This window comes from Canis lupus, chromosome 14, assembly GCF_011100685.1.
Source record: "Canis lupus familiaris isolate Mischka breed German Shepherd chromosome 14, alternate assembly UU_Cfam_GSD_1.0, whole genome shotgun sequence".
Taxonomy (NCBI): domain Eukaryota; kingdom Metazoa; phylum Chordata; class Mammalia; order Carnivora; family Canidae; genus Canis; species Canis lupus.
In genome coordinates, this window is record NC_049235.1 from 31131708 (window position 1) to 31149533 (window position 17826).

At 36.6% G+C, this 17826-nt stretch overlaps 1 protein-coding gene across 5 annotated transcripts in view; it reads left to right on the top strand.

Moving 5' to 3' along the window:
* Window positions 1–17826, top strand: part of LRRC72 (leucine rich repeat containing 72) — a 33884-nt gene that overhangs the window by 5039 nt on the left and 11019 nt on the right. For 3 of the 5 annotated variants that reach the window (XM_038556994.1, XM_038556995.1, XM_038556993.1), the window contains exons 3-5: window positions 4252–4321; window positions 15572–15653; window positions 16805–16915. In XM_038556994.1, coding sequence (XP_038412922.1) covers window positions 4252–4321; window positions 15572–15653; window positions 16805–16915 — 263 coding nt within the window. The remainder of the gene's footprint in view (window positions 1–4251; window positions 4322–15571; window positions 15654–16804; window positions 16916–17826) is intronic. The other 2 variants (XM_038556996.1, XM_038556997.1) reach the window with 2 other exon arrangements.

Below are 17826 nucleotides of genomic sequence, written 5' to 3' on the forward strand. Positions count from 1 at the left end.
GTTAGGGCTATCAGAGTTAGCAATTAAAAATACAGAAAGTCCGGTTACATGTGAATTTCAAAGAAACGAATATAACTTTTCCTTAATATTAAATTTGTCTCACACTTCCTTGGGTTTCTCTAAAATTCACATGTAAATGGGGCTTGTATTTTATCTGACAAACTTCCTGCCTCCAAGTAGAACAATGCTATCTTCTTCACAGAGTTGTGAGGGGAAGATGAAGTGAGTTAGTAGAAGGTAGAGGCAGACCTGGTACAAAGGAAGCACTCAAAAAGCATTGATACAGTTAATATTATTACTATTATTAGAGAATAATGGCTCATTATATCCCTATACTATAATAATAACGCTATTATGCCATACACCTAGCCAACAACCCCTACCCTATACTAATTTTACTGGTAAGTAGGAAACCTTCTTCCTCATCAACCCCCTTTCATTCCCCTCCAATTTCCCAGGGTGGCAGTCAGCAAAGTAGGTGCATCTACAAAACAGTCACAGTGCCTGAGATAGAATTCATGTGTAAGAGGAAGAGGATGTTATGGGTTGGATGGGAGTCTGACACCACAGTTTTTACTTGCCAACAAGTGACATCTGTGCAACTACACTTTGCATTTAATAACAATGATCCTATTCCTACTCTTCTTTTCCCTGCTTCATGCTTTTATTTCTGTGAATTCTATGTAATGATTTTATAGCTTGACATACTTCTACTCATATGTAATCTTTGGAACTCAGCTACTCTTTTTGGTGGTTGTTTTTGGAACTCAGCTATTTTTTAGAGAAAATGTCCCACATTATCATTGAAGTTAATCACTTTATCTCTGGTGATTTGAGGAAATCCTTTATTAATAAACAGATTTCTTTTTTATGTAAAATTTTTTTAGATTATACGTGCAGAGAAAAATATTTATCTTGGTAATGGTCCTGAATATCTTGGTAGTAAGGGGAAAAACAGGTGGCCAATGTAAGATTTTTTAAAATATATATTTTAGAAAGGAACAAATATGGTAGATAATTCCGACACACTTAAAGTCATGCTGTGACTCTTCCTATAGATCAGTTAGTTTTACAATAACAATATACATTTTATGTGGTCAAAAGATTGCTACTCTAAGCCTTTCATGATTTTAACAACAGTACACTGCAAGGCTAAGTAGAAAACAATAAGAAAAGCTTTACCACACTAGAAAAAAAGTTAGAAATATTGATCCTCTGACAGTGGGCAATTAGTGGTCTTCTCTACTGAAGGACAATACATTTTATATCCTAAGAAAACTAAGTTAACATTTAATCCATCTGGATACAAAAAAAATTTTGAAAGTTTTCTCGGTCCAGAGACCAATAAACTGAGTAAACTAGGTTATTTGCCTATTATTTGTCTCTGCTGCCCTTGGTGGTGGGGGTTTGGGGGGTGGGGTGGCAGTGGGAAGTGGTGGGAGGAAAGGAATCTTATCAATGTCTCCTTGAGTAATCATGGAGAACACATACAACAGTGCTGACATCCTACTGTCAGCACAAGTCATTGCTGTCAGTAGGATTTCTCCTCTTTGCCTTCCATTGGTGTCACCTTGTAATGCAACAGCCCATATTGATTTCAAACAGGTTTATGTGTAGAACTAACTCTTCTGACTTGAGTTAAAATCGCTTTAAAAGGGAATCACTTTATTACATTATGTAATAGCTGCAAATTCAGCCTCAATATCACTAGTGCAAGGAAATTAAGGACATTAATTTGACACAGGTGATATTTCAAAGTATTAATGTATTAAAATAACTTTTCTGGAAAATCCTTGGGGAAATCCTCTAAGCGGGGCTTGAGTTTCTCTGCTACCACATAATGATTGTTTTATTTTTCACGGGAACAGATGAAGCTAATGTGTTTTTTTTTCTCCCAATGCAATAATTTTGCCATACTAGGATACAAATGCTTCTTCCCAGAAATAGGATACATATCTACAGTGATAGAGGGGGGAGTGCATCATGTGTATAACTTCTATTAGACATTGCTTTTGAAGAGTCTGGAATATTTTGTTGTGCCAGAGGAGAGCTCAAAGACTAATAGTGCATGTCCAAAGGACATGTAGTCTGCTTGAAGTCCTTTGCTTTGGGATAATTTGAGAATTTTTTAAAAATGGAAAAGGATTTAAAAAAAACTTCAAATACAAGTAAGGTGGAAAAGAGAATGATTGAAGGAAATAAAGGGAAGGGGTGGATGGTCTTGCCAAGTTTTTATTTAAATTGCAGTTACTTAATCTACAGTGTAATACTAGTTTCAGGTGCAGAATTTAGAGACTCATCACTTATATAAAACATCCAGTGCTCATTACAAGTACCCTCCTTAATACCCACCACCTATTTAACAGAATATCAGCTAATAAGTGTAAAAAGAATGAGAGCATGAGAAAAGTCAGCATTTTTATAATCCCAAATCTTTTGATTCAGTAAGCATCGTCAGCTGAAGCTAAAGCTATTGAGTAAGTTTTGGGGTGATGAGACATACATGTAGTTATCAGAGTTTTGCCCCACATCTTACTTCTCAGTGACAGCATTTGTGCTTTTACAATGGTGAGACTTGGCAGACATGGCCTGAACCAAGTGACTGAAGTTTCTTCACTAAGAGTGGGACAAAGTGGCATCACTTGCCTCCTTCTGTGGTGTAGTGATCACCACCTTTGTTGTTGAAAAATGGTCTACCTTGAAGTCAATCATGAGGAAGCAATCAGACAAATCAGAAATGTGAGACATTCAATCTGAAAATTGTCCTGGACTCTTCAAAATTCAATGATAAGGTAATATAAAAGGAAAATATTCTAAATTTAAGAATACTAAGGGATTATACCAACTGAAAATGCAATGCATGAATTTTGATGGGATTCTGGATTTTAAAAAAAGCAAACTATAAAAGAAATATAGGGGCAACAGGGACAACTTGAATCTGAAAAGAATGTTAGATAAATGAATTCAATTTAATGTTTAGGTGTGATAATGTTATTGTGGCTATTCAGGAGGATGTCCCTGTGTGAGGGATATGCATGCTGAAGTATTTAGGAGTGAGAGCTCTAACAATGATAGGTGTGCAATTTATTTTCAAATGATTCAGCAAGAAAATTATAAGTATATATTTTATGTAGATAAGAGAGAATGAGCATAAATGTGGCAAAATATTAAAAATTATAAGGGCTATGCAACCTTTTATCGTAATATTCCTTCAACTTTTCTTAATTCTGAGATCTTTCAATCTAAAAAAGTTGGTGAGAAAGGTTCCTTTTGTTTAGAAATATTGTGTGCTGATTTTTAAAAAAATTGTTTTCATAAAAATGTCATAAAATTTTCATTAAACTATTTCAAATAAAGATTAGTTCTTCAGTGTCCCAAAGTTTAAAAAAAACCCAAAAACTTGTGAAAGGATGTTGCCACAAATGAGTTAATATATGTAACATTAGTATACCTTCAGCATGGTTTAAGGGCTTAGAAAAGTGTGTGTACTGTTTGATGCAGAGACATATACGTATGCATATCTGACCTGGGCACACATTTTCTGCCCTGAGAAATAAAAGAGATCTGAATATCCCAGCCCACAGCCATCAAGGACCAACTGTCCTCAGGGCTTTGCCCACTTTGCTGGTCACTCCCCCTCCCCACCCCACGCCTGTCCTTTTGCTGAGAGAGCGGCATCAGCAACAAGCTTCTGGACTCCCCACACAGTTCAAGAACGATGGTAATATTTTGACCCCATATTAAATAAACATCAAAGGAAGAGTAAAACACTTCACCTCATCTCTGTCTCTTGGTATACAGCCATTTCCACATCTTAAATACAATATGGCCAAGATCTGGACACACCCAAAGTAAGAACCTTGCTCCAAGTGGGAGCCAATAGTGTTTCCCACAATTAGGCACAAATCCAATGTCTTCCACACTTACTGTTTCCCCTCTGCTCTGTCCTCAGTAAAATCTTATTTTTTTTTTCAAATTGATGTCCCAATAAATGTAATCATAGCAGGGTATAAATTCTATTAATGTGATAAAGTGTTTTCCTTCAATATTTCCTTTAACTGACAAAAATCTTAATCCAAATGAACGAAGTTTTAATGATGGTATTTTGGAAATTAGTAGGTAGGTGTGCCAACAATTTTGAAAGACTGAAGAGAGAGGCCCTTCCAGTTATTCCAGAGTCCTACTATATAACCCCACTTACCCTTGAATAAATTAATTGTTGCTAATGTTCACTTTTTATTTTCTCTCCAGGGATCTGACAGAGGTCATCGATCTATCTAGGTTTAAAAAATTAAAATACCTATGGCTACAGCACAACAAGGTAGTGGCATATTTTATCTTTAAATAGCTCTGTTATTAAGTCACTATTTTAATCTCTACTTTGTCTCTCATGTCCTGTCACAACTGGCCAGCATAGGCTATTTCTTCCTGGATTCCTGGAAGAAAACTTCAGCAGTGTTAGTGACTTTTCTTGTCTCTCTTACATAATTCAAAATCTTAACAGTCCATTGGAGTCCTAGTCATGGTTCAAGTTCAGAAATGAGAATGTCAGGGCACCTGAGTGGCTCAGTCGGTTAAGCGTCAGAGTCTTGGTTTTGCCTCCATGAGGATCTCAGGGGTGGTGAGATCGAGCCCCAAGTAGGGCTTCGCGGGGGAAGTCAGCTTGAAACTTCTCTCTCTGTCTGCCCCTCCTCCACTTGCATGCTAGCATGCCTGCTCATTCTCTAAAATAAATCTTTAAAAAAAAAAAGGAGAATGTCCAGGAGAGTATAGTAACCCACTTTCAATCTTTATTTGTAAATGAGACATCTCCCTACATTCTCTTGCTTATCCAGCTAGGGCTGACTGCAGTTGGCCACTTGCCTTTTGTATGAGCTAGGAAGGTGTAGCTGGCTGTTCTCCTTTCCTTTCCCTTCTCCAGCCCTATCCAGGGTTGTTACGGAGTGGGGAGGTGTAGAGGAAGGGCAAGAGAGAACCAAAGTTCTTCTCATCTCATCTGTACCTTCTGGCACTAACAGATGTTCAAAGTCAACTTCTTTTCTCTTCATGGATTATTCAAGAGGAGCTTCCTCTGACTCTAATTCCTCTTCGCTGGCCACTCCTGTCTTCCCCTCCCCTTTGATCCCAGTGGTACCTACCACTGACAGCCCTCGGGCTGGAGCAGACTACTGTCTTGGGTGGGATTCCTGGTAAAGTACCCCAGATCAGTATGCCTTCAGTGGCTTGGCATGCAGTTGCCAGCACTCCCATACCTCTGTCCAGCTGTCAGAAGCCAAGGGCAGGGGGGCGGTATCTCCCAGCTGCTACCCAAGCAGATCTAGTTTTCTCAGGAAGTACCAGACACTAAGCCAACATGTCCCCAAGTGCAGGGAGCTCTCGTCAAGGTCACTGAGTATGGCCCTTAAAGCTTCTTTTAGAGACCAGGGTTCAGGAGGCAATGCCCTCCCACTGCCCTCCTACAGTGGGTGTCTGACTGGGCTCCAAGTGCCCTCCATGTCCAAGAGCAGGGCTGAGCTAAAATGCAAAACCAAACAATCATTAGAGTTAGCAAGTCAGTTGGTTATTCTCAACTTTCAAGAATTCGACTTCCCAACTGATTGTATTTTGTTCGTTAGGAATTGACGATCCAATCTGAACATTTTGAATTTAGACTTTCAAATACCAGCTGATTGAAAAGAAATAATTTCCGTTTCAACAGTAGTCCACTTGTCAAAACAGTCATCCCGACGCACAATGCTGCATCCCTAAGCAGCCATGTTTATAAAAGCATTTCAATATCACATGGCATTTTCGGTCTTCTTTTGTTTTAATCGACTAAGTGGGAAATGGAAAATGAAAGTGCTTCCCATATTAAGTGTAAGTAAGCATAAGTCTCATAAGCTTGAAGTCATTTTAGGAGAACAAACACGATTACCTTTAAGATCCAGGCGACTAGCAACTGAAATGGAAAGTGCATGCACCACTTTGAGGCACACAAGCTTAAAACTCTTTTAAACACTCTGCCAAAAATTATCCTGGGTCACAGTGTGCGACCTCCGATCAGAAAAAGATGGAAATCCTCAAAAGCGTGGCACAAATGACTAATCTTTCTTTTTCATGTGTGCCTCTTGCGGTGTTCAGTTCTGAAGAACATGTACAAATGTCAGCAGTAGGTCTAAAGGGAGAGATATAATTAGGCATTTTTAAAAATACGTTTTGGCTTTTGGTAATGTGAATGCTCTCCCATCTCCAGTCATTGAATTTTCACACAGTTGACTTACAGATACACTGTGTACATAGGAAGGGGTTGTATATGCCGTCAACTATTTCACTTTCTTTTGTTTCTGAAGGGCAGTGAGTGGGGAAGGAATGCATCAGGAGGCTGAATTCTCTTTTTGTGCTTGGCCACTTGTTTGACAAGCTAACTATATTATTTCCAAAATCATCACCACTTAATTTTGTTCTTTTGTTGTTGTTGTTCTTTATAATAATAGACTTATTTAGGGCATAAAATGTGGAAAGGCGATCTTATCCAAAATAAGTTTGTTTAAAAGATTTTATTTATTTATTTATTTATGAGAGCGTGAGAGAGAGAATGAGCAGGAGGAAGGGCAAAGGAAGAGGGAGAAGCAGACTCCCCACCAAGCAGGGGCCCAATCACGGGACCCTGGGATCATGACCCAAGCTGAAGGCAAATGCCTAACCACCTGAGCCACCCAGGTACCCCTACAAAATAAGTTTTAAGCATTAACTGGATAAGTGAATAAGCTCATATGAGGTTTCCTATTGGTCAGTAATTAACCAGTTGCTAAGTTGCCTGAATACTCATGCTCCATGAAAAATTGAAGTCTTATTCAAGATCCCGACTCTGATAAGCACATTAGCTATGATAGTACTTCACTAAAATTCATATGTAAAATTTTGATTATTACTTTTTTTTTGTGAAAATCTAGATAGCACCACAGTCACCACTAAGAGGTCATTTATCATCATAGAAATGGTGTGGAGTGATGTGGTGAAAAACATCAATGTTGACATAAGAATGTAAATATTTAGAATTACACCATTTTGTTAACAGTAGTCTGAATTTGTGATCAGCATTGTTCCTATGTTAATGAATATCTTAAACTACCCTCTATTTGGGAAAAACGAAGGCACAATGTAGTCAAATGAACCCATCCTTGTTGTTTATTTGTTTATTCAATCAGTAATTTTGTTGAGGTGTATGTACTAGATATTATTGTTGTCCGTTCAATATCCATTTTCTTCTTTTACCTATCCAGCAGAATCTGGATTAAGGTTTTGGTATATATGTCTCCTTTTTACTGAGTTAGGTGACCCTGTCCCTAGTTTCAGGGAGTGGATCCTGAACTGTCTAAGTCATTCAGGATAATCCCATCACCCTTGTGAGTGCTAGTCAGTGAATGGGCACATAACCCAAATATGGTAATAAGATTAAATAGGTAGAGGTGCTTCCAATATCCCAGATTTCCTAGGTTTGCTCAGGCAATTCTGGTTCCTTCATGATGCACTCTGCATAGTCGGTCACTAGTTCTGCATCACCTCCATTTCTGGTTGACCTTTTGCTCAGCTCCCCTCATGCAATTAGCCTGAGGCAGCTGCTCTTAAATGCATATTGACTGAGGCCTCCTAAAGACTCCCTTCCTTGGGATGCCTGAAGTGACTCTGTGGTTGAGCATCTGCCTTTAGCTCAGGTCGTGATCCCAGGCTCCCTGCATGGAGCCTGCTTCCTCCCTCTGCCTGTGTCTCTCCCTCTCTGTGTGTGTGTCTTTCATGAATAAATAAAAAAAAAAAAAAAAAAAAAAAGACTCCCTTCCTTGTCTCATCTTCCAGCAAGCCCGACCAAGGGAGTTTTAGGTGCATGGTCAATCCTTTCCTACCTTCCATGGGAAGTTGAAGGACTTGCCTTTAATACTATAATTTAAAATGGTCTACACCTTTGATCTATTTGTGTTTTGACACATCACCTCAAAAATTTCCCTTTACAGATATCAAAATGAACTCATAGTATTAGTGTCACATGCTGGTAGCCTTTCATTTCTGGAAGAACTAGCAATATTTTGGTATGTTTCATTTGGCTCAGATTGGAAGAAGCACTTGATGAGAAACCTGTAGAATGTTCTGGACAGCCAAGCAACTATCCAAAATGCAATCTGAGTTTCTGCCATGTAGCAAAGACCAAATAGGTGTCCAATTTTACAAAGTAATCTTAAATAAAAACACCTCTTTCTGACAAAGTCATCGTTTATAAGCTTCATCATTTAAAAAATAATTGAAAAACTTATTTATAATAACATATTCCATACCAATTGGCCAGAGAATGTTCTGATTAAAATAAGCAAAATCACTTCAAGAATTATCTTGGATTTGTTCTTCTATGCCTTTAAGATATGTTATTGTTTCCCTATCTCCTAAGTATTCAGCACATATTGAGAATTTGGTAAATAGCACACATTTGTATATTTTAAGAAGGAACATTGATATAAAAAATTAGCAAGTCACAATTTAAAAATTGAAATAATTATCTTTAATATGCTATTTTAAATATTTGTAAAGAATTATTTGAATTACTACTTTTTTTCAAGTAGCTTTATAACATATATCATGGAATTTTAGTTGGTTCCTTCAATAAGTTTAGGTATATACATATTTATTTATTCATTTATACACAATATACTTTGTTCTAAAAAACGATTTAGAGCAGCACAAATCCCATAGTAGAGTACAAGAGCTGTTAGAGAATAAAATGTACTCACATGCATTCCATATAATTTGGGCTCTTACATGTTTCTGTTGCCTTAGGGTAACATTAATTCTATCCTTTATGTCAACTTTGTTGAAAGAATTATATTTTGCCAAATATTTAAAACCTCTTCAAAAAAAGTAAACCAACATAAATAACCTAAATAAGGCTTCACTGCATGATTGTGAAATTCATAGATATCTACACTATATATCTCATTATCATTTAAAATGATTTAACCAAGAAATGTAACCTATTTTTGGACAAAGGCATATACAAAAATTTCAATAACATAGAATAAGGAGAGGAAACATGAGAATAGAAGTCTTTGTATTGGATAAATACAGTGACTCCCGAATATTTTTAAAGTGTAGATTATATTTTCAAGTATTGTACATAGTTTAAGCTAAGATACAAATGAATGTAATGTTTTCATTTATTGGGCAATAACACCACAAAAATGAAGTTTTTTAAAGAAGACAAAGGAATCCTGGAACTATAGAGTTTTTTCTTTTCTTCTCCTACATAAGTCAGTATATATTATTAAAACTCTACCCAACTAATACTTAGACTTTTATGTACATTTAAGAGATACTGTGATTTCAATATTCAAAAGAAATCCTTTTAAATAACTCATAATCATAGAATTTCATGTTTTTTAAGATTTTATTTATTTATTTATTTATTTATTTATTTATTTATTTATTTATTTATTTATCAAGAGAGAGCACTCACAAGTGGTGGAAAAGGCATAGGGAGAGGGAGAGAGAATCCCAAGCAGACTCCACTCTGACCTTGGATCCCAACACTAGGCTCAGTCGTATGACCCTGAAATCATGACCTGAGTGGAAATTAAAAATCAGACACTCAACAGACTGAGCCACCCAGACGCTGCCATGCTGTTTTATAATCACTTTTCATTGGGTCTTTGCCCCTGGTTTTTTTCAATCTTGGTAGGTTGTAGGTCATCCAAGTTTGGAGCAAATGAGAGAAACCCAGATCACTTAAGAGATCAACATTAGATCAAGTGAATGGGGTAAGTCAAGCTAGTGACTCAAGCTGAGTCTGGAAATGAGCATGACTGATAGCTTAGCTTCCTACTTTGGATGGCAATAAAGTGTAGTGGTTCCCAGCAAGGACTCTGGAGCCTAGATCAAACTTCAGTGCTACCACATACTAGCTGTGTGATCATGAACAAGTTATTCAGCAGCTCTGTACATTAGTTTCATTGCTTAAAATAAGGTAGTCATAGTGCTCCTCCTTCATGAGTTTGTTGTGAAGATTAAATAAGTATATATATATATAATATGTATACCACTGAGAAGATATTAATTCAAAAATATTTTGAAGTAATAGAAAATATTAGTTTGAGCAATAGAAATTTTAGATTGAGTATTGGAAAATATTCCATATGCCTATATATATAGTTTTAGTTGGTTTCTTCAATAAGGTTTGGGTACATATATATTTATTTATTCATTTATACCTAATATACCTTGTTCTAGAAATGACTTAGAGCATTTGAAAAATTAAATGATAATTTTTAATGTTTTTTTACTTTTTTAATGCTCTATTTTAAATATTTATGAAGAATTTTTGAATTACAACTTTTTTTTTCAAATAGCTCTACAATATACATCATGGAATTTTAGTTGGTTGAATATATATATATATATATGCATATATATATATATATATATATATATATAGTACTTTTCTAGACATACATGTTAAAGACTCTATTTTCTATTTTTTTTCCATTTCATGCCAAATATTTTGGGGTGTGTTTTATTTTATTTTATTTTATTTTATTTTATTTTATTTATTTATTTTTTAAATTTTTATTTATTTATGATAGTCACACAGAGAGAGAGAGAGGCAGAGACATAGGCAGAGGGAGAAGCAGGCTCCATGCACCGGGAGCCTGACGTGGGATTCGATCCCGGATCTCCAGGATCGCGCCCTGGGCCAAAGGCAGGCGCCAAACCGCCGCGCCTACCCAAGGATCCCTGGGGTGTGTTTTAAACATGATTTTTGAAGAACATTTCTGAAATAGTAGAGAAAATAATTTATAGAATATTTTACATTATTATAAAGGCAACAGAAACATGTAAGAGCCCAAATTATATGGAATTTTCCATTACTTCAAAGTATGTTTAAATTAATGTCTTCTGGTTACTTTATATGGAGGTTCCTCTATTTTAATGAACCTAATTATCATGTACTATATGCCAATTTTTAATTTGAGAATCAGACAGTCTTGGATTTGAATCCTTGCTCTGTTACCTTGAGAATGTTGTTTAACTTTGCTGAGCCCAGTTCCCTCCTAAGGAATAAAACAAATAACACAGGGCTACCGTAAAGCATCATATTAGATAATGCCTGTGAAACCATCTAGCACAGGGGCCAACTGATAACTAGCAATTGTTCATTGACATGACTCTCCTCTATTCCCTTGACTCTAAATCAGCAGTTCCCAGCCAGGAGTGACTTTGCACACACGCACACACACACACACCATCTCTCCCTTACAGAGGACTTATGGCAATCTTTCTCGTTTGATTGTCCCAAGTGGAGTGTGTGTATGCTACTGGCATCTAGTGGGTAGAGACTAGATTTGCTGTTAAACATACTACAATGCACAAGACAATGCTCTCAACCTCAACAAAGAATAATCTGGTTTTTTTGAAATTGATATGATATCAATAGTTATGGAATATCAATAGTTATGGAAGTTGAGAAGCCCTATTCTAAAGAATGCCTCTTTAATTTAATTCTATTATTTTTTAAAGATTTTATTTATTTATTCATTTGAGACACAGAGTGAGAGAGAGAGAGAGAGGCAGAGACACAGGCAGAAAGAGAAGCAGGCCCCATGCAGGGAACCCAATGTGGGACTCGATCCCAGGACTCCAGGATCATGCCCTGAGCCAAAGACAGACACGCTTAACCACTGCGCCACCCAGAAGTCCCTCCTCCTTTATTTTAAATTCATGCTGGCATATTTTTTTCTCCAGTAGTACCTCAGTGGGTACCTGTAAGTGCTTTACATTAAATGTAAGTACTCTCAACTCTCTCTATATAAAAAATAATGGTTAAAATAATAATAGCTATTGTTTATTGATCACTTGTTATGTGCTAAACCCTGAACTAAAGTAAATGATTTGTAAAATGTCACATTCAACATAAATCCTATGGTGATCCTTCAAATTAATAGTGTAGACTTCTCTAATAAATGGATAATTATAACACTATATATATATATATATATATATATATATATATATACACACACACATATATATATAATATGTAACGTTTACTTTAACAATGGCTTGAGTGTCAGAACAGTGGCATGTCTTCCATTTCTCATTCCTAGATCTTGATTTCAACAACTTGCTACATTGCAATATCCGTTCAGTCCTGTGAATTCTACCTTGGAACTGTCTCTCAATTCCCTCTACTTTTCTTCTCCCACTGTCATTACTCTACTCTGGGCCACCACATAATCTTCTGAATTAGTGTAACACCCTTCTCATTTAACTCCTGCCATTATACTTACTGTCCCTTCTAAAGCAGGTTCTTCCCTGCTATTTTCTTTCTAAAATAAAATTGGACAGTAACAGTCCTCTGAGCAAAATCTTGTAATAGCTTCCTGGATCCTCATGAACTGGCTTTATCTCTTTCCACTCCATTTCCCTACTCATCTCCCCCCAGCAAACAGTGTAGTCTTAAAATCCCAGTAATCATGGTCCAAAGGATGTTAATGCTCTTAGGAAAATCATGATTCTATAATCAAGATTAAACTATTGAGTTTATTAGCATTCTTCTTGTGTTAATAAGTAATGCAAGAGAACTTAAAGTCTTGAGTAATTAGAAATGTTCTGTTGATGTGTGGTCGGGCAGACAACTGGAAAAAAAGAGAAGAAGGAACTCATGGTTTCCACTGGGGTTTGTTTTCTTATACTTGTGTCACGTGTGGCTATCATTAGATCAGGGAATGGTGAGAGGAAGGACAGAAGACAATGAGTTGCTGTCAGGAAGTCAGTAGGAAAAGGAGAAAGGGATAGGAAGCCAACTGGGACCCATCCCTTATTGCATTGTATGGCCTACCTGGGAGGAACATAATTCCTTGCATGACTTAATAAAAGCTATGGGGAAATAATTGGTGGTCCTCTTGCATGGATGCTGGCATAATTTGGTGCAGATGAATCTGTGAAATGAGATGAGTGGCACACGTGCCTTTTATGGCTTCATAATTTGTGAATGTTGCAAACATAACAAAGAAAATTCATTCGAGAAATCCATTTTGAAACTTTGGATACAAATCTAAAATAGCTTTTCTGAGCTATGTCTCATAACTAAATTTTGCAATAAATCATATGAGTTGGCATCTCTCTGCATCAGCCCATCGAAGGTCAAAACAGTTCTATTTAACAGATAACAGTAATCATTATGGTTAGCTTTAATAAACACTTAAAACTAATTCATAATCATGAGTGTATATTTTAGTATAGAAAATTCTATATAGAAAGTACCAAACACTTGGTCAATAACTATTTAATAGGAATATTCTCCCTAATAGATCCTGTATTAAGTGGAAAGATAGCCTTCTATTTAACTTACTTGCTGCTTTTAGAAGATACCTGCCCCACCTCTATGGCTCTACCATCCTTATAACTCAAGCAAATTGCTAAATTTTATCAAGGTTAGGGCACCTGGGAGGCTCAGTGGCTGAGCGTGTGTCTGCCTTTGGCTCAGGTCGTGATCCTGGGGTCCTGGGATGGAATCCCGCACCAAGCTCCCTGCAAGGACCTGCTTCTCCCTCTGCTTATGTCTCTGTCTCTGTCTCTCTGTGCCTCTCATGAATAAATAAATAAAATCTAAAAAAATAAAATTTATCAGAGTTATAGAGTCAATATTTTTTTAAAAAATGGAGTTCTCTTTGCAGAGTAACAGAGTGACGTCTGACCCTCAGTCTAGAGTTGACTATCCCATTTCCTTTATAGATAATAGTTCATTCGAGGAATTTTTCAAGACTGCTTTTGACTATTTGCAGCTAATAGAACTAAATTCCCAATCTAATCTTACAAGTAAGATGTGAGGGGGTGTCTGAGTGGTTTGGTCAGTCAGGTCTCTGACTTCTGGTTTGGTCATGATCCTGGAGTTCTGGGATCAAGAGCCCCACATCAAGGTTCCCTGCTCAGCAAGGATTCTCCTTTTCCTTCTCCCTCTGCCCCTCCTCTCCTACTCGTGCTTGCTCTCTCTTTCTCTTGCGCACTCTCTCTTGCGCACTCAATCTCTCAAATAAATAAAATCTTTAAAAATGGAAAAAGATGGGACTTTACCATACTGCCAGGAAAATGGGGGGTGGAAGGGAAGGGATAAGATACTGAAGAAATATGGTTTTGGGGGCACCTAGGTGACTCAGTGGTTGAGCATCTGCCTTTGGCTCAGGTATCCAGGGGTTCTGGAATGAATGCTGCATCAGGTTCACTGCAAGGAGTCTGCTTCTCCCTCAGCCTATGTCTGCTTCTCTCTGTGTGTCTTTCATGAATAAATAAAATTTTTTTTAAAAAGAAATATGGTTCTTTTCCTTAATGAAGACATAAAACTAGCAGGCAAGTTGATTCATTGTACAAGTCAAATGAAGTATTGGAGTGGTCGAGAAAATGGGGAGGTTCATGGGTGTGGAGGCTGGTCAAGACAGGCCTTGTTGAAAAAGAGGAGCTGTGAAGCCACAGGGGGCTTGTGGCTGGTGGGGCTTTTAGCACTGCACCTGACTTCCTGTGCGTATTCAGGTGACGGAGTCCTCTGCCAAATGGTGGAGATCTGTTTACAAAAGGATAGCAAACTGGAGAAGAGGAGACGATTCATAGACTCAAAGTGCTGACGCAGGAGCAAGTTGAGAGAAACAAAAAGTGAGTCAAAACAGGATGAGAAGACAGTAGTGAGATGCAAGGAGACCAAAGAACTGTTTCAACAAATCTCTGGAGCAATGGAAACCTCCTGTGGAAGCTCACTCAAGCATGGAGGGTTTTTGGTTGTTGTGGTTTTGTTGTTGTTGTTGTTTAAAGATTTTGTTTATTTGAGAGAGAGCACATGCACGTGAATGGGGGAGGGGCAAAGGAAGAGGGAGACTCTTAAGCCGACTTCTCTCTGAGTGTGAGACCCAAGCTTAGTCTCATGATCCTGAGGTCATGACCTGAGCCGAAATCAAGAGTCTGGCACTGAACCGACTGAGCCCCCAGGCACCCCTCGAGTAGTATTGGTATTGGTTGGTATTGCCCTGTTGGACAAGGGTGAGCCTCAGGAACTATCAGAAATGTACCAGGGAGAAAAGTCATGCAGGCAAAAGAGAAGGCATGACTCATGCACAGATGCAGAAATGGCTTCAGCATTGAGGAGAGAGGCCTTGGCATATACTAGTCACTAAATTATGTGCGATCATCACCTGGTGGGTATGTGGGGCCAGATCCAATGAAACTGCAGGGTGCGGAAGTGTGAGGAGCACAGTCAGAGCAAAGGGGCTAGGCCAGATTACCGAGGCATGGAAAACTATGCAAGAAGTTTGCAAGAGACAGGATGAGAGGTTTGTCTTCAATTACCGAAAAACATCCTTTTCATCACAATGCCCTCAAAGACAATCCAGAAGGAAATTCATAGCCCAGACCAAATGGTCAGAAATAATAACAAACATCAAACTTTATAACCTTATTATAATTTTATAAATATGTCTATGTACACACACACATATATGCACACATTTATTTATATCTCTATATAATTACTGTAGAAAGTATATTATTCTCTAATTCTCATTTTCAGCTCCAAGGAATAACCTTTCTAACTAGAAACTCTTGTCTGACAGAACTGTATCTAAACAACAATGCCATCTTTGAGATAAAAGGTATGTCTTAATTTTTTTTCAGCTAATTGAATAGATTTTCAATTAAGTAATAACTGATAACTATCCTATCACTAATGGCATACAAAAATCTGTTTTTAACGTTTCTGTTGAAATATGTGAGGAAATCTATTTTTTAAAATGTCCTTATGTATATTTCATTTTGAGAAATGTGCTTTAGATTACAATTTTAATGTAATATTGTCATGTGCCTTATTCAAAATATAAAAGAAACTTGTTTTAAATAGAAATTTTGCCATTCTCCTGCATAGTTGGGCACAAACTGGTTATTATGGAAACAAATTTTAACAATATTTGGGAGCATTAATAAATATAACAACTTTATAAATGGTTTTCATGTTTTTACGGGCTATAATTTTTGTCAGCCAAATTCCTCTTTTCATTTTACATGTTAAATTTTTAATTTTACATGTGTAACTATCTCTAAGTTGACAATTTCAAGTCAAGTTGACAATTTCAGTTGATGATGAAAGTACCTGATCTACTAGGATCATGAAATACAAAGAGGTTCAGCACACATTTTTTAAAATATCACATATCATAGAGCCAAAAGAATCATCATGATTCCATGTACCATTAAGAAAGAAAATCTTGCCAATTCACCTATGATGCAGCCAGCTACTGTAAAGACGCAACTCATTTTAATTTATGTTAAAAATGTGGGAAAATGTGAAATTTAGAATCAGCAAAAATGATATTAATATGTGGCTTCCTGTGGTGTAAAGAAAATATTTACCTGAGCAATTTTGGGGAAGGTATTGAATTAAATGTGTAATTATTCCCTTGACTGGCATCATGAATCTAAGTAACATCAACAAAACAAAACACAACCAAAAGAAGAGTAAAGAAAATAAGCCTTCTGAAATCAAATTTAAAAATTATTGCTACAGGAAATAAAAAAAAAAAACAACATAAAATAATAACAGTGGAAAGAAGTTGGCTCCACAGGCCCACATCACACTCAATTATTCAAATTCTTATGCTTTGTTGTATTATTCTTAATGATAAGTCAGATTATTATTAATAATGACTCCTTTTACCAGCTGAAATGTATTCTTTGTTTTTGTTTCATTAGGATGTTTAATTAGCATTACAAATGTTTAAAATCTCGTAAAAAACAAAATCTCTTTCAGGCCTGCACTCTTTGCCTTCATTGCACATACTCTTGCTACACCACAATGAGCTGACAAACATTGATGCCACAGTGAAAGAGTTAAAGGGGATGCCAAATCTGAAGATCCTAAGTATCAGTTTGTCTGTTTATAAGGCCATAAGCTAAAATAGTAATAACATGGGACGGGTTTCATTTTTTAAGGTTAATATTGATCAATGTTTATAACTAAATACTTAAATATTCCTGAAAATAAGATTTAATCTTACTCTCTTTTAAAACTTGCTTTTGAAAAAATAACAGGTAGAAAAAAATTTTGAGAAATGACATGGCATGCCAAAGGGAAGTGACAAAAGCGCCAAAAGGTTTACATGTTTAAAGCTGTATGTTTGGTTTTATCTCAGAACTAAGTTCTGGCACACATTCTATGATTCCATTTACATGACATGTCCAGAATAGACACATCTAAGGAGATAACAACACTGAGAGGTGATTATTTTTAAATAGATTCCTGTTTGTCTAGGGCTGGGGGACAGAGGGGTCTGGGGAACCACAGCTAAAGAATAAGAAGTTTGGGGGTTCCTCCAGGGGTAATGGAAATATTTTAAAATTGACTGTGGTGAAGATTGCACAACTCTTTGAATATACTAAAAAACATGAATTGTATACTTACAATGGGTGAGTCATGTGGTATATGAATTATATTAATAAAGCTGACACCAAAAGAAAAAAAATGAAGTTTTTTTTAAAGCTTTCTAAGTGGATGAACAGAAAATTTTATTCATGTATATTGAATCACACCCAGCAAAGAAGTGACCTACGTAGTGGAAGAAAGTGGAAATGGGTTGGAAAAATAAATAATACACAGTTCTTGCTCAATAAATTTATAATCTTGAAGGGTGAATAACCCGTGCATGATTGCAACAGAGAATAAATGGTTCTGGGTGTACCAAGGGAAAAGACGCTCAGACCAATGAGTGGGTTTCCAAACTTTAGAGTTGGGAGACTTGTTTATATAATGTCATGAAATAGATGTGGTTTTCT